The sequence below is a fragment of the Camelus dromedarius genome, chromosome 13 (genome assembly GCF_036321535.1).
Source record: "Camelus dromedarius isolate mCamDro1 chromosome 13, mCamDro1.pat, whole genome shotgun sequence".
Taxonomy (NCBI): domain Eukaryota; kingdom Metazoa; phylum Chordata; class Mammalia; order Artiodactyla; family Camelidae; genus Camelus; species Camelus dromedarius.
Window position 1 is genome coordinate 57,750,128 of NC_087448.1, and position 17,903 is coordinate 57,768,030.

The 17,903-nt window shown below is 46.5% G+C and overlaps 1 protein-coding gene across 2 annotated transcripts in view; it reads right to left on the reverse strand.

Moving 5' to 3' along the window:
- Positions 1 to 17,903, reverse strand: part of TMEM272 (transmembrane protein 272) — a 69,161-nt gene that overhangs the window by 11,665 nt on the left and 39,593 nt on the right. The window contains exons 1-3 of one of the 2 annotated variants that reach the window (XM_031465957.2): positions 15,866 to 16,553; positions 9,914 to 10,013; positions 6,926 to 7,006 (exon numbers count right to left, since the gene is read on the reverse strand). In XM_031465957.2, the coding sequence (XP_031321817.1) occupies positions 6,926 to 6,983 (58 nt within the window). In that variant the 5' untranslated portion in view covers positions 6,984 to 7,006; positions 9,914 to 10,013; positions 15,866 to 16,553. Of the gene's footprint in view, positions 1 to 6,925; positions 7,007 to 9,913; positions 10,014 to 15,865; positions 16,554 to 17,903 lie in introns of those variants that run through there. The other variant, XM_064492903.1, reaches the window with a different exon arrangement.

Below are 17,903 nucleotides of genomic sequence, written 5' to 3' on the forward strand. Positions count from 1 at the left end.
GGAGCCAGACCGGCTGGGCTCACATCCCACTCCATGCCCCATGGTGTGCATGGCTGGACTCTTAACCCCTGAGGTTTCAATGTCCTCATTTAAGACATGAGCATAAAATTATAAGACTTTCCTAACAGTCTTGCTAAAATGATCAAATATCCTAACCCATGTAAGGCACTAAACACAGCACTGGCTACACAATAAATACTCTGTAAGTGTTGGCCATTTTCACCATCAATAGTATTATTGTCTCTTCATGATGGAAGGAATGTGGCTTCCCTTTTATCTCAAACAGCCCCCCGCCCACCTCTAAGGGATCAGAAGGAGAACTGAAGAAACAACAACCAAGGGAGACCCTGTGGTTCCCGTGGATTTTGAAAGAGCCGGATGGGATGGCTCTAAACCTGACTCGTGCCCTGACCCCATGTGCAGCCCGGGCCCCAGCCTCATTAGAGCCAGCCTCTCTGCAGCCCCACTGTCAAGGTCTCAGTCTCACCTCTACCCTCAGCCTTGGAGACATCACTCTCAGATTCCCTTCAGCCGCTGTGGACCTACGAAATCAGAGTCTCTGCAAACATGACCCGGGAACCTGTGTTTCAAAGCGCCTCCCAGGTGTGAGTGACTGTGAAGTAAAGGGTCCATGAGCCACCCTTGTACAGCAGGGCTGCGGATTCTTCTGCCAGGACTTCCTCAGGGCCTGTTTGCTCAGGGAGGTGTGAGGCGCTGGGGCTGCGCTGGGCGGTGGGATTTCACTGGGATGGAGGTAACCAGCAGTTACTCACACGGGGGCCTCTTTACCACTCAGTCCTAATAAGGACCACCCAAGCCACAGGCAGGGACTGGAAACCCCCGCTGCCCCCCTGATCCCCCTGCTTCCTGGGAGAGCCGGTTATGCACTCAGTCTGGGTGATGAAAGCTGAGACTGGCTGAGTTTCCGCCAGCCTCACTCAGGCCAGGACTGGAGTTTGATGGAGATGACCACTGCCAACAAACCCCGCCATGCCTTCAAGTTTGCTCAACACCGATCCCAGCGTGGCTCCGAGGGCTGCATCCTGGCTTCTGATGAAAAGAGTTTCTATCAAGTCCATTTGAAAGAGCTGAGTGAAACCACTAAGTCAACCAAGAGTCCCAGAGGAGAAAATAATTCAGAATTAGAGCAACAGTGGGAGGGCATTAGATTGAGAGGTTGGTGCTGAATCATTCTTCATGCCAAGAACACAGATGAACTGATTCCTGACATGGAAAGCTGTGAAAAGAAAGAACCCCTGGAAGGTGGCCTCACGGGGCGGTGCCAGGATTAGCCAGCTCGGGGCGCCTGCTCACATCCTGAAGTGGGTTTATCTCTGCTGCTCTCACTGTTGCTTCTTAAAGACACAATAGCATCCAGCTATCAGACGAAATAGGTGGCCAGAATTATCCAAAGCATTTTTAAAAGGGGGAATCCTGGTAAGAGAAGGGGGTGGCTTTTAGCAGTCTGCTCTCCAGAACCTGGTTCCTTTAAATAGCAAGTGTATCCCCTATTCTCTTGTTTAAATAGTTTAACGGGGAAACTGAGACCAGGACCCAGTAGTATTTCCCTTTGGGGGTGCCACTCAGCTACCAAATACCCAGGAGGCAATTGGCAAAGAGTCCAGGAGGATAAATTCAAACAAAAGTCCTCTTTCTAGACTGCTCTCTACACTTCCCTGCATCTACCAAAGCACCAAAACCCTAGTCCTCTGCGCCACTTCTGCCCTCTCCTGGTACATCCAGTGATTCTGTCTCTGCCTCCTTTTTCACATCCTTCCCTCTTCTCCATCCCTGTATCAGCACCTGCATCACCCTCTCACCTGGACTGTTCCACAGCCACCCACTAAACTCACCCACACAGACCTCACAACCCATAAGGGAGATGAGACGTGTACCCAAGGGCCAATATGAATCAGTGCGTAGGGCCACCAGAGGTGCATGAAGCTAAGGAAGCCCAGAGGAGGAAGGAATCCCGAGGAAATCAAGGAATGCTCCCAGGAGGAGGTGATATTGGCACTGGGTGTTGATGGCTAGGGTAGGGTTTTGATGGGCTGGGTGGCTTTTCAGTCAAAGGGAAAATCCTACACGAAACAAAAGATTCAAGGAAGAAAAGCCAGGGTGGTTTTGGAGACTGGCAAATCCTCACATTTAGCTGAGCACAGGTCATCCATAACAGATGAATGGGAGATAAGACTGGGACCAGGTAATGAGAACAGAAGGCGTCTCCATTCTACATCAGGGCATCTGGATTTTATTAGGAAGATAAAGGGAGTTGTAGGATTTGGAGCTGGGAAGTGACATACTCCAAGTGGGGTGGTGATGGGGGTTGAGAGAGCAGTGAGGGTCCCGGCCCATCACAGCCTGGACAGCAAGCATAAGGTGGAGACTGGGCAGGGCCTCGAGTACCAGTTAGAGGCAGTGATGAAGGAAAGACAACAAGATGGTGAGGGCATTGGCAGGAACTCGAGGGATGGAAAGAGGAGGAACTTCCAGGAAAGGACGTGTGTTTGGTTCAGAATTCACTGCAGTCAATGTGCCAGGTGAGCCTGCAGGAATCTGAAGGCCCAGAGCTCCAGGATTTTCTAAAACCACTTCCATTGTCCATGTTCTTGACTTTCCAAAGGTCTACAGCTTTCAGATGTTCAGCTGTACAAGGTAAGACATAGTAAGAAGTACTGGACTGACAGGCTGTTAGAATCTCTTTTTCTGATTCCCTGAGGAGATGTGGCAAATTTCGCTCCTTGGAGCTCACTGAGGGCAATTCCCCAGGATTGTCCCAATGGAAGGGGATAAAGGAAAGTGCTCGAAGGGGAGGAGCAATGGATGGGGAGACCTCTGAAGCTGATGAGGAATGGCGTTCTTGGATGGAACTGTGGCTGGTGGCCCTCTTCCTTGCGGTGCCCAGAGGGAATTGCTACCAGCAGCATCTAGGAAGGGGCCACGAGGCTCCTAGGCTGGTAAAGACCCCAACATCCCAGGCCTGGCACAGGTGCTGGCCCTGTAGTAAGGGCATAGTGTACTGCTGGGCAGTGTGTGCAGGAAAGAGGGGCCTGGGTGAGGCTAAGGGCACGTGAAGGTGGAAATCCCTCTTGCCTGGAGGAAGAGATGCCCTTTTCTCCCAAGAAAAGCATCTGCTCCTAAGCTGTGTGTCCTTCAGGCGGCTCCTACCAGGAGGGCACCTTCTACAAAGGGTCTACCTAGGCTCACGAGGGCTGTGCCCAGAGAGCAGGAGCCTTCCTGAACCCCGCTCCCAAAAGACGTAAACAAGATCCCCAGCCCCTACAACCTGAATGACCGCAGTGCCCCGGACTGATTTTCTTGCTAGTTTGGCAAATGGGAATATGAAGTCACATTAATTTTACCTACAAAAGGAGAAGTTTTAAAGTTTTAAAAGTACATTAAAAATCAAACAAAATAATATGCTATTTCTCATAGCCAGAACTGTAGGATAAAATTGCTGCTTGACAAGTCAGTATGTTGACTTTTGTGAGCCTCTCTGGGGGCTGAAACCCCTGGGGTCACGGTCCTTTGGTCCAGTCTCAGGGTGGAAGTCCTCTCTCTCAGGGTTCCCCAGAGCGTGGCTTCACTGAGCCCCTTTTTGGCTACTGTCTCCGTGTGGAGCTAAATAGGGCTTCTCAGGGCACCCCAACAGGTGCAGATGACCTGCAATCACCACACTCGTTATGTTTAATCAAGTCATCCTGTGATGGCTGGAGGCCGGCTGCACACACCATATACACGTGCGTTCATCAAGATTTCATTGCTTCTTAGTTATTAAACTGGTCTGCCAGGCCAGCATCGGGGCCAGGGAGCAATGGCACTGCAGCAGAGTGGACGTGATGGAAAGAGCATGAGACAGAGGCTGCGCAGTGGCCCGGGAGAGCTCCGGACAGCTCTTCCAGGGGGGTCGGGGGGTTCTGAGGCTATGACAGAGCCTGCCCTGCTCCCTTGAGGGACAGACAAGTGGAAGGGTCACTCCTCCGAGGCCTCAAACCCCTCCACTCCCCTCCACTCTTTAGCTAACTTCCTACGTGGACGGGGGCCAGCTGCAAACCAACCTAAAGGGAGTATCTGAAGATTGTTCTTAAGACAGAACTTCTCTTTCTCCTAAGTATGTACTGCTTTACAGGAAATGTGGAAAATGTGGAGAACCATTTAGAAGAAAATTTTAAAGTCATTTGAAAGGAAAGCACTGTGGTTGTACATGCCTCTAGTGCAGCATTGTTTCTAAGAAATCCTGGATAAGCTCAGGGAGGCTTTTTTCCAGTCTAAATTCTAAAAGCATTGTTCATTGCAAAAGATTCTTAAACATTCAGAAAAGCAGAGAGTCACAGAGCAAACATTCAGATACTTACCACTCAGTTTTCTGTCTGTATGTTTCTTGTATTAAGTTTTAAACTTTTTAGTTGGAAATAACCCCATTGTTTATTTCATAAGGATAAGGACATTCTCTTATATAACTTTAGTGTGGTTGGCAACTTCGTAAACTCACATTGAGAAAATGCTTTAATCCACCATCCATGTTGCATTTTGGTTTGACCCAATCTAAGGTCAGGTGCTGCCTTTTGTTGTTGAATTTACTGGTTCTCCTGAATCGAGCACATTTCCACAGCCTTCGTTTTATATGATGCTGACATTTTTGAAGAATCCAGTTGTTAGAGACTGAATGCATCATCTCTAAATTCGGGTTGAAAATCTAACCCCAAATTAGGAGGTGGGGCCTTCGGGAGGTGATCAGGATTCGGTGAGGTCATGAGGGTGGAGCCCCCGTGACCGCGATTAGGGCCCCTAGGAGAACCTAGAGAAAACCTGCTTCCTCTCTGTTCTCCATCACGTGGAGTTACGGTCAGAAGTCAGCAGTCTGCGACCTGGAAGAGGTTTCTCATTAGAACCCAGCCATGCTGGCACCCTGACCTTAGACGCCCAGCTTCCAGACTGTGAGAAATAAACCTTTGTTGTTGACAAGCCACCCAGTCTATGGTAAGTTGTTACAGCGGCCAAAGGACTAAGACAGCAGTCCCCTGCACCCTCTCTTAGAAGAACATTCCTCACTGTGGGTTTGCCTCCCTTCCCTTGTGTTTGGATTAAGGTCGTGTCTTCTTGGCCAGATCACTACACCGGACAGCCATCTGTCCCTCGTTGGTGATGTTAATTTTGTACCCCAGTCAGAGTTTTCCCCAATTTTCCACTTCATAATTACTAGTGTTTATCCCTTCCAACCAACAATGCACTTTGGAAGGCCCAGGGGACAGAGGGAGCCTGGAGTTTTTGGAGAAGCAAAAATGTTGTCCGGCTGCATTTTCCAGTGTGAGAAGGGGAGGAAGAGGAGACAACATGTGAGGGGAGCAGGGGTCAGCTCACAAAGGGGCTTCTCAGGGATCTGAAGTTCATTTCTCTTCTGCAGGAATGGGCGTCACTGGGAGGGAGGGACTCTGGCCACATGTGGGGGCTGTGCTAAGGGGCCCGGACACGAGGCAGGGAGAGCACATAGGAGGCCCTGCCAAAGTCCCAGCTGAAGGCAGAGTCATTTGCAAGATGGGGGGTGAAAGCAGAGGGGAGGTCAAGGAGACCACAGATAGGGCAGGTCAGCCAAAAGCTTCCTATCACCTCTCAAGGGCATTTGAGGAGCTGAGGACCAAGACTGGGGTCTTTCCTGTACAGCCAGGACACTGCCCCTTTCCTGGGAAACCTCGAGAGTCATGCCTCCTCTCTGGCCAACCTGCCAGTGCCATCAGGGCTCTTGCTGCGTCACCAGGTGAGACGTGTGGGGGGTCGGAGAGCGGGGAGTTCATTTCAGGGGGATACAGAGCCACAGTACAGCCCACGGTGTCTCCTCCCCCTGAGAGCAGTGAACAGGCCCTTCCTGTCAGAGTGTCAGAGACCCTGTGCAGACGACTAAAACCACTGCCTCCACTCTGGCCCCCCGACAATAGGGGTGCGCCAGAGGTGAAGGGGACCGTGGGTCCCAGAGCCATTCTGGGGAGTAAAGTGTCAGGCTGTGCCTGAGGAGGGTGAGATGTGGGCACGTCGGCTAGAGGGGAAGTTCGTATTAGGAGCTGGTGTTTCATTCATCCGCCCACCTAGGCACTCAGTGGCCAGTGACTGTGCTCCTACTATGTGCTGGGCACCACTGGAGGTGCCGGGATGCAGCAGCAAGTGAGATGTCCTGGGAGGAGTTGGGGGGGTAGTTAGTGACCTGACATGGGCGTCAGCATGTCAATGCCGTAGTCACCAGGCACCCATCTGCCCTCTCCTGTTCCCCTGACCTTCTACCTTATTCCACTCTACCTGCCCCTGCTGTTTCCGATTGTTACGGCTCTAAGATAAGTTGCGTAAGGCTTCCTACAAGGCTCCCTTTACTCGCATTTCATCTGTATCAGAGGTAGACCTCACATCTCACCATGAGATAAATGCTTCCATCCCAAGGAGCGCAGCACCTAGGATTTGCTTTAAGGATGTTCCAAATGTCATGATATAACTGGGCCTTCTGTAATGGGGCCCAACCCCTCTGGGCACTAAGGGCCCCCCAAGAGCTGATGGGGGAAAGTCCAACGTGGCAAGGAGATAAGGTAAGGTGAGGGTTGGGGAAGCTACCCCTATCCAAATCCATTCACATCTCCCTGCATATCTCCCAGCTCTGCTGCCATTATACGTTGGTTCTATCAGTGACTCCATTCACGCAAACATTTTTCAAACGCTTATTATGTTGAAAACATGTCCTGTGCACTACAAGAAGCCTCAGTCATAAGCAAGGAGTGGATGTCGGGGCATCAACAGAGGGCAGCTGTCCTCCCAGCTCTGCCCTGGGGCCACCCCGAGCCACGTACTGACCATCCACATGGTTCGCTCTGGGCTTGAACAAGTCATGTGATCTCAGAGCCCCAAATCCTTCAAAACGAGGGCACTTCTCAGAGCCATGACTCACCATTGCTGGCAATTTTAGAAATGCACCGATGACATGCCTTCTCCACACCTCCTGGCATTGCTCTTGCTCACCGACAAAGTTCTGGGGAATCAAACATAATTTATTAGAAAACCTGTGGCAGGGCCGACTCGGCTCCAATTAACCACTTCCCTGTGTGTCATCTGCACCTGCAGGTGGCCTCAGTCAGCCTGGACTCTGGGTGCCAGCTTCAAGGCTGGTCAGCCTCCAGCTGTGGCCTCGTTAGCCACTCCGAGAAACACCCCTCATTTTGCAGATGAGGGAACCAAGCTCAGAGAGGTCAAGAGGCTTGCTCACTGATGCACAGCTAGGAAAGCACAGGGTTTAGAGGACAGGGTAATAACAGGTGTCCCTCACTGAGCACTTGCTGCGTGCCAGGTGTTGTGTTAGCGCTTCATTTACATCTTCTCGTATTTAACTCCCCCAAACCCTGAGAAGTACTATTAACTGTATTTTACAGGTGGAGCCTCGGAGACTTAGATAGGTTAACATTCTCTCTGAAGCCAGGGCCGGCAGCTGGCAGAGCCCAGATTTGACAGAACTGGAGCCCTTCTCACTGCCGCTCACACATGGAGCCTCCTCTGTGACAACACCACCCGCCGAGGTCCCAGGAGGAAGGATAAGCGTGGACCTGACCACAGCAACCTGGACAGAGACCGAGGAGGCCTGGAGACCCATCCCAGCTCCACTGTGGACCTGCTATGATCTGAGCAAGTTGACACTGTGAGACAGAGCTTCCCTTCTTTGGAAGAAATAGCTATAACTTTCAAAATACACAACAAAAATCCAACCAATCGAGTAGGACAGCAAATTCTCCCGCCCAGGGAAGGTGGTAGCCCTGCAAAGGCATTAGGCTGGGGGATGGGGAGGGGGGCTCTGTCCCTTTGCCCCTAATGCCTGGGTGTGGGAGAGTTCTGTAATGTTCTACTGTTTCGTTGCTTGGGAGAGTTCGGCTCCCGGGGGTGCTGGCTGATGCGGTCAGGACCCGGGGCAAACATCCTCGCTTCGTACACAAAGTCCCTCCGGGAACCTGTCCTGAATGGGCACAGCTCCATTTGCAAGCAGGCTTTCTAAAAGGCATCACTGCTGGTATGCCGTGGCTTGCAGACTAGGGCGCTGCTTCATTCAGCAGTGCTGCCTGCAGGCCCTCCTGGTGGGAGTGCCTTCGTGCAGAGGATGCTGGCAGTGGCGGGGTATTTGTGGTGCAGGGACAGAGGTGGAAGTGACGATGGAGGAGGAGCACACACCGTCTGCAGCTGCGCTCACTGAGATCTACTCCACTGCCCTCGCCCAGCGTGGGCCCGTTGGCAGAAGGCCCCCTGGCAGGCTGCCCTCGCTCTGCCAGCTTCTCTCTCCCGCTGATCTCTGCTAACTCACAGGGAGGGTGATTGAGCCGACGCCTTCAGCTCCAGGGATTACAATGAGATATGGGGCTTTTATTCCCTATCACTTTGCTTCTAGGACATGTCACACTCAAAACCCGGCTCGGTGTCTGCAGGAGCCCCTTGACAGCAAATCAGAGTCAAGGTGATGGGAGAGGGGTCAGTGTGAAACCAGATGCAGGTCACCAGTGCCCTGCCAAGGTCTTCCAGAGTCACCTCATTTCGTCCTCCCTGTTCCCCAGGAGGCAGGCTGGCTGTATTTTACAGGCAGAACTGGGATTCAGTCAGTTCACATGTTCAAAGCCGCTCAACTACTGAGTGGAGAACTGGGATTTGAAGTGAGGTTTCTGTGACTCTGTTTGAAACCTTGTCTCTGTGACTTCCAAGCCCAGTCTCTCCTCCTTACCATGAAGCAGGAGGAAAGGGGAAGAAACTCAGAACAGAAAGGCTTCCCAGGGAGAGTGAGAGGCTGCACGGAGGTCGGTGTGGCTTCTCCATTAGTCCTGGGGATGCGAGATCAGATTTCACCAGGTAAGGAGTATCGGCCCATTTCACAGATGAGGAAACAGAGAGTCAGAGGAGTTAAGAACTTGCCCAAGGTCACACAGCTAGACAGGAACTCAGGGGTCATAAGATCTGCTAAACTTGAGATGCCTGCTCTCACTTGACCAGAATTGGCCTTCATAGTTTTGATTGCAGTGAGAAAATGGGATACGGAGTTATCAGAGCTGAGCACGTGGGTGTCACACACCCTTTCTTCCCCACAGAATGCACAGAATGCAGTGCTGGGCGATTCCCAGCTAGCCCCCTGATGATTCTGCCTCCTGCTGCTGCCTTTCTGGAAGCAACTGTGGTAGATGGGACTGTGGCACAGAGTAGGTCTTCAATATATACTTAATGAATGATTCTGCGAACTACTATCCAAATGTCTCTTCATGAGGATGCTTTCTTTCTACAATGTGCAAAAACTGTCGCCTTGATGTCCCTACACGCAGAAAATCAGGGAAACTGCAGCCTCCTTCCCATCATTTATGTGGCTTTTCACAGACATGAAACTGGACCAGTTCTCTCAACTGATGGGGTTTGCCAGGTGCACAGCCTACTGTTAAACAGGAGGAAGGCCCCTAGTCATGGCCAACTGCTTACTGAATGAATTACAGGTTTTTTTTGTTGGTGACACACTTTTTGAGGTCGATTACCATGGGTGTGCCACGTAAGCTAAGCCACTAAAACCTCATCTAGAAAAACATTCATCCTATACCCGAGGCCAAGCCTGGTTACCTAAAGGGCGGGAGGGGGTTACGGCCCAGCAGGGCTCCTAAGGGTCTTTCCTAACCTCACTCTTCCAGGTAAAGGACAGGTGTGTCCCCTGTTACGACACCAAGCACGCACTCTGTGCGAGTCTCATCACCTGCTGGGGTGTCCGAGGGAGAGAAACCTGATCCCCGTGTCCCTGGCAACACTACAGAACATAGGTACCTGCACACCTCACCTCCCATCTCAGTTCCAGGCACCCTGCACCCCTGCCCTCAGACGGCCCTCTGGAGTTTTAGGACTTGTGAACTTTAGTAACACAGGCTCAAGGTACCAGGGATGCAGTATGTAAATATCCTTTGGAAGCCGGTGGAATCTTCTTCTCAGGGGTGGTGTGGACCTCACATCTGGCCAGGGGCCGCAACTCTTCCCTCCTACATCAGGGAAGGGGAATAACAGAGCAAGGAGAAATAAATGCGAACGGTTCACACTTGTGTGACGGAGTTGCCACAAAGGCATACATTTCCTTTAAAATCACACATTGAGTGGTTCCTATCATATCTACAACCCAAGATATTCCAGTGTTTAAATCCACAGATAGTGGAAACCATCTGTACTTGTCTGTGTTACATCATAACGCAAACATTTGTACCTTAGGCCACTAACTGGGGTAACTGCTTTAGTTTCCTGTGAACCTTGAAGGAAACCCCCCCCCAAAACCTGTGTAGGGATGCAGAGAGATTTTTTAAAATTTTAATATCAAATTGACTGCTTGCTTTAGTCACAAACTGCAAATAATGGTAGAAACACCAATTCTGAAAAACCAGTGATACACTTCTTGGTAGTAACATCAGACCCAGTGAGGTGGCATCTAACAGGACAAACCTACACAAGCTACAGGTGTTATTAGATCTGTCCTATAAATGAGGCCATTCTTATCCCTGCAAGCCCCTTATTTTATAAGCTAGCAAGATGGATGAGAAGTAAAAAAGAATGATATGCTGCTAATTCTGTCATACCTTAAAGAATTGTAAATATTTATGCAGCCATCACAGGAGCACCAAAATATATAGAGGAAATATGAACAGGCCTAAAGGGAGAAACAGACAGCAATACCATAATAGTAGGAGACTTTAATACCTCACTTACATCAATGGATAGAGCCTCCAAACAGAAAATCAATAAGCAAACATGTGCCTTAAACAACACAGTAGGCCACAAAACAAGTCTTGATAAATTTAAGAGTATTGAGATCATATCAAGCATCTTTTCTGGCCACAATAGCGTGAAATGAGAGATCAGTTACAAGAAGAAATCTGAAAAATTCACAAATATGTGGAGATTAAACAACATATTACTGAAAAACCAACAGTCAAAGAAGAAATTGAAAGAGAAATAAAAAATATCTTGAGACAAACAAAAATAGAAATATACTAAAATTTATGGGATGCAGCAAAAGCAATTCTACGAGGGAAGTTCATAGGGTTAAATGGTTACCTGAAGAAACAAGAAAAGTCTCAAACAACCTAACTTTACACCTTAAGGAACTAGAGAAAGAACAACAAATGAAGCCCAAAGTTAGCAGAAGGAAAGAAATAACATCGATTAGAGCAGAAATAAATGAAATAGAGACTAAAAAGATAGTAGAAAAGCAATGAAAGTAAGAGCTGGTTCTTTTAAAAGATAAACATAGTTGACAAACTTTTATCTAGACTCACCATGAAAAATAGAGAGCAGATTCAAATAAATAAAATCAGATACGTAAGAGGAGATGTTACAACTGATAACACAGAAATACAAAGGATAATAAGACACCATTATGAACAATTATACACCAACAAACTGGACACCTTAGAAGAAATGGTGAATTCCTAGAAACATGCAGCCTACAAAGACTGAATCATGAAGAAATAAGAAATCTGAACAGACTGATAACCAGTAAGAATCAGTAATAAAAAACCTCCCCCACTAAAAAGTCCAGAACCGATTAATTCAAAGAAGAATTAATACCAATCCTTGTCGAACTCTTCCAAATCCATTTTATGAGGCCAGCATTACCCTGATACCAAAATCAGAGAAGGATACCACAAGAAAAGAAAATTACAGGCAATATCCCTGGTGAATATAGACACAAAAATCCTCAGCAAAATATCAGCAAACCAAATTCAACAATACATTGAAAGGATCACACACCATGACCAAGTGAGATTTATTTTAGGGATGGAAGGATGGTTCTACATTCACAAATCAGTCATGGTGATATACCACATTAACCAGATGAAGGCTAAAAATCATATTATCTTTTCAAGAGATGCAGAAAAAGCATTTGACAAAATTCAACATTTATGACAAAAACTCTGAATAAAGTGGAATTAGAGGAAATGCACCTCAACCTAATAAAGGTCATATATGACAAGCCCACAGCTAACATCACACTCAATGGTGAAAACCTGAAAGCTTTTTCTCTGAGATCAGGAACAAGACAAGGAAACTCATTCTTGCCACTTTTATTCAACATAGTATTGAAGTCCTAGCCAGGGCGACTAGGCAAGAAAAGGAAATAAAAGACATCCAAATTGTAAAGGAAGATGTAAAACTTCTTCAGCATTCAAAAACTTCAGTATTTGCAGATGACATGATATCATATATAGAAAATCCTAAAGATTCTATCAAAAAACTGTTAAAACTATTAATAAACAAGGTGAGTAACATTGCAGGATACAAAATCAATACACAGAGAGGAGGGCATAGCTCAGTGGTAGACCCCGGGCTTAGCATGCACAAGGTCCTGGGTTCAATCCCCAGTACCTCTGTTATAAAAAATAAATAAATAAACCTAATTACCTCTCCCCACAAAAAAAAAAAAAAAAAAAAAAAAAGGGATGCAAAATTAATACACAAAATTCTGTTGCATTTCTATACATTAATAAACTATCAGAAAGAGAAATTATGAAAACAATCCCATTTACAGTTGCATCAAAAAGAATAAAATACCTAGGAATAAATTTAACCAAGGAGATAACAGATCTGTATACTGAAAACTACAAGACATTAAGAAAAGAAATTGAAGAGGATACAAATAAATGGAAAGATATTCCATGCTTATAGATTAGAAGAATTAATATTGTTAAAATGTCCATATTACCTGATGCAATCTACAGATAAGGCAATCCCTATAAAAATTCTAATATCATTTTTCATAGAAACATAACAATTACAAAATTTGTATAGAACCACAAAGGACCCCAATAGCAGAAGTAATCTTGAGAAAAAACAAAGCTGGGGGCATCACATTTCCTGATTTCAAACTCTATTACAAAGCTATAGTAATTAAAACATATTGGCATAAAAACAGACACATAGACCAATGCAGCAGAATAGAGAGCCAAAAATAAACCCACACATGTATGGTCAATTAATGTATGACAAAGGAGCCAAGAATATACAATGGGGAAAGGACAGTCTCTTCAATAAATGGTGTTGGGAAAACTGGACAGTTACTTATGAAAAAATGAAGCTCAACCACTGTCTTACATCATACACAAAATGAACTCAAATGGATGAAAGACTTGAATGTAAGACCTGAAACCATAAAACTCCTAGAAGAAAATGTAGGTGGCAAGCTCCTCGTAGATGATTTTTTGAATCTGACAACAAAAAAGCAATAAAAGTAAATATAAATAAGTGGGACTACACCACTAAACTAAAAAGCTGCACAGCAAAGGAAACCATTAACAAAAGGAAAAAGCAATCTACAGAATAGGAGAAAATATATGCAAATCATATATCTGAGAAGGAGTTAATATCTAAAATATATAAAGAACTCATACAACTCAAGAGCAAAAAAGAAAAAAAATATGATTAAAAAGTAGGTAGATTTGAACAGACGTGTTTTCAAAGAAGACATATAGATGGCCAACAGGTACATGAAAACACGCTCATCAGCATTAATCATCAGGGAAATGAAAATCAAAACCACCATGAGATATCACCTCACACCTGTCAGAATGGGCTATTATCAAAAAGACAAGAAATAACAAGTGTTGACGAGGATGTGGAGAAAAGGGTACCTTCATACACCGTTGGTGAGAATGTAAATGGGTGGAGCCAGTGTGGAAAACAGGATGGAGTTAACCTCAAAAAATTAAAAGCAGAACTACCATATGAACCAGCAATTCCACTTCTGGGTGTGTATCCAGAGAAAACAAAAACACTAACTCAGAAAGATATATACACCCCCATGTTCATTGTAGCATTATTTATAATAGCCAAGAAATGAAAACAACCTAAGAGTTCATCCGTGGATTAATGGATAAAGAAATTGTGGTATGTGTGTATATATATGTATATATATGTAATAGAATATTATTCAGCCATATAAAACAAGGAAATCTTGCCATCTGTAACAACATGGATGGACTTCAAGGGCATTATGCTAAGTGAAATAAGTCAGATAGAGAAAGAAAAATACCATATGATCTCTCTTATTTGTGAACTCTAAAAAAAAACCCCACAAGCTCATAGATACAGAGAACAGATTGGTGGCTGCCGTGGTTGCCAGAGGTGGCAGGCATGGGGCTGGCGATATAGAAATGAGAAATGGCTGAAGGGAGTCAAAACATAAAACAGAAGCAAAAACAAAATATATATGTTCTGAAAGACCTATTTACTATTATGGTGGGAACATGCAAAACCCACACAATCGAACCACACACACCCCCTAGCCCTTTAAAATGGAAGCTCTTCTAAGAGAGGGTGGACCCCCTATATAGAGGAGATGCTCAGTAGAGTAGATCCATGCTAATGATGGTGGTAAGGACCATTTTAGGCAACTTTTAAACTTTCTAACTACTAAGAAAATGAATATACTTCTTGCTTAGTAGAAAGTTTTCCTATCTGGTAGAAACCTGAAGCAGGAAGAGATTGGGGGAGTGGGCTAGGCAGCCCCTTCTCTCCAGTGGGAATAAACAGTGACTTGTGTTAAAACAGTGATGGGTTGTCTCCTGTTGCCTTCAGCATCAATAAGACGTGATAATAGCCCCTGTTGTGCTCTCCCCTAGAAATTTAGTGATAATAAAGGCATTAATTGATAACAGGGAATTAATTGATAATAGTCACCAAATGACATTCTTAACATACTTTCAACTTTCAGTCCACTTGTTGTATCTCAGTGGTCACCAACCAGGGGTAATTTTGCCTCCCAGGGGACATCTGGCAATATCTGGAGACATTTTTGATTGTCATGACTGGGGTGAGGGGGTGGCTAGTGACTAGTGGATGGAGACCAGGGATGCTGTTAATATCCTGTAAGGGTCAGGACAGCCCCTACAACAAAGAATTACCTAGTTCAAAATGCAATCATTCTGCATTTGACCCTTTTATACCTAACATGCCTAGTTTTAGTGTTCACATTTATAAAATACTACTTTACCTTAAACCTCTGGTTTGTGTCCTAATTCAACAGTGAGCCTGTATCTAAAGATGCCTAAGTTTTTCTTAACATTTAGCACTGCATCAGTATTTAGCATTACTTGTTTTCACCTCAGAGCTCCAACCTGAGCACATCTTTGACATTGTGATTGTGGTTTTTAGTGATCGACTTGGTAAATTAGACAGTTTATTTCTAAAATAGATACGAGAGGAACCCCAGCTCATTGCTTGGTTTTGAACAACATTAAATGTTAAACATCAACCATCTCCATACCTATTCCCCCAAAGGCAGATGTTAAATCAGAATCGCTGAATATTTCCAACAGATGTTTCAGTTGCCCAGGACACAAATCCTTTATTATCTGTAGCTTTTTATGTATCCGATGCTCCATTTTCCCTCCTAACTATTCCATCCTGCATGAATTCCGTGGAGGTTAGGGCATACTTACTGCGTGCCTGAGTGACCCCACCACTTCCCTATGTGTCTTTCATCGTTTGGTTCCTATGAAATGGAAAATGTACTTCCTTGAGCTCTGCCCCAATAGATGATCGCTCCTCACTGCCCTGTAGTTACCAAGTTGTTTCTAACAGCCCAGCATAACTTGCTTTCACCTGAAGTTCATTGTTCCATTACGACTATTCTCTCCACCAGAAAAACCATTTTCCTTAGACTCAGTGAAGATTATGATTTTCTTTCCCTCCGCACAATTAAGAAAAGCGCTTTCACAATGCAGTCATTCCCTTTCCAGGAAGCACACATCAGCGCGTTGTCATCTGCCTGTGAATGATTCTGAGAAACCATCTGCTAGGATGATTTCTCCGACTTGAAAGGCTGCACAGGGCTGTCCCGACTCACCTGAGCTTATTGAAGAGCCAGATCCCGAACTGGGCCGAACTCGGCCACTGTGGGGTCATCGGGGTTCAGGGCTACATCTCACGGGCTCCTCTTCACTTGTGGGACCCCTGCTCCTGGCCGCACGCTTCCTTTCTCTGTTTCTCGCCTCGGATTTCTCTCCCGCAGCACGACAGCAACTCGTGGCTTTTCCCCGGGAGGGACGGATTATCTCCCGTTCCCACTCCTCTGTGCGGGGAGAGCACAGCCCCACCGCCAGCGCTAACGCCCGGAGTGCATCGCGGCGCCGGAAGGGGGCAGCAGAGCAACCCCGGGAAGTTCTGAAAGGTGGGCTGTTACAGTTCAGCGCCGAAGTTATAATTTAGTGGAGTTATAAATTACTCCATTTTGGAAACATTTCATTTCAGTGCCGTGACTTTTTTTAGTCGCTAGTGCAAGCCTGTTTAGCAGCCTCTTCTCCGTTCTTGCTCGCTCTCTGTGCTGGTGGCTTGCGAGGAAGAGTTGGCTGAGCGGGGACTCCAGTAAGGAGGCGTAAGGTCCTCGAATGGGCTGAGGACCTGACAGCCGCCTTAAGTGCTTGGAGACTGCAGTGTAGAAAAGAGATGGAACCTATTCAGCGTCATTCCAGACTCCAGATCTGAGTGAAGTTACAGGGAGGCAGAATCGTGCCCAGGACGATAAACTCTAATTGTCGTTGTCTTTAACCTGAAGCAGCCAGCTTTGGGAGGCTGTGTTGCCTGTGACAAGTAAGCATCAAGCAGAAGTTCTCAACCATTGGTTTTTAGGTACCTGAGGCTCTGTATTAAGATGCAAATTCCTGCTCCACCTCCCAAAGATTCTGAAACTCTAGGTCTGGGCTTAGACCCAGGAATTTGCATTTCAGAACCTGCTAAATTCTCCCTGGACCACACTTGGAGAAGCAGTGACGCCCTATCACGTTAAAGGCATCCTCCAACCCTGACAGTCAAACTTTTGTTTTGTTTTAATGGAAAAGAATGGTCTACAGGGGTGAGACCAGGTGGGGCAGAGAGGTACCTATTGTACATAATGTCAGGAGGGGCTCCTTTTAAACACTGACCCTGCATTTGCATGGCTTTGATGGCCCTGAGGGTAACGTCTTCTTCAATCTTGTGCCCCAGGTGCCTCTCTTGTTTCACCCTAGTCCTGGCCATGCCGATCTCCAACCCTGAATCCAGGCTGCTGACTTCACACCACATGGTGGGGTGGGGTGGAGGCAGGAGGACCTCTCGGAGGAAAGGATGGCATGTAAGGTGACCTGAATCTTCTCTGCAACGTTTGGCCACACCTCCCCCTGAGCCAGTTGAAGTGTGGGGATTGTGAGCAGGGAGGGCAGAGCTTTAAGACTCCCTGACCCACCATCGCAGCCTGGAGCCGGTCGAAGGACAGCAGCCCTTTCTGAGCATGTTTCAGCCCAGGGGGCAAAAGAGACTAGACTTCAGGTTATGAGGCAGTCCTCCTGGGAGGTCAGTGAGAGAAGGAATCATGGCCAGGCTCTTGGTAGCTTTTCCCGATGCCCCTGTAGTTATAGCAAAGGGTCAGAGAATGTTTTCTCCTAAATCAGATATATATTTACAGAGATAGAGACATTTTTTGAAAAAGCAGGAGTCTTTGGAAAGTGATTATGAGATTCAGAGGCTAAATGACAGTAATAATAAGAATAGCTTTAACATTTAAGAAAACAGAGGGTATTTAATGTGGGGAATTAGTTACAAAAGTGATGGAAGAATGGAAAAGTTGAACAGAAGATGAGGTGGGCAGCCCAGAGATGAGCAACAGAGTGGAAGGAGCTACTGTTGGAAATGAGTGGACGATCACTCTTGGAAATACTGCCCAAAGCAAGGTATGTGCTATTATTGTCCCCATTTCACAGGTGAGTAGAGTGAGGCAAGGAGGGATTAAGTGACTACCCCAGGTCACCTAGCTACTAAGTGTATAATGAATTTGAACTTAGGCAATGTGATCCAGAGGCCACGCTCTTGACCACTCCAGTCATTGCCAGATGAATGAAGGCCACATGTTA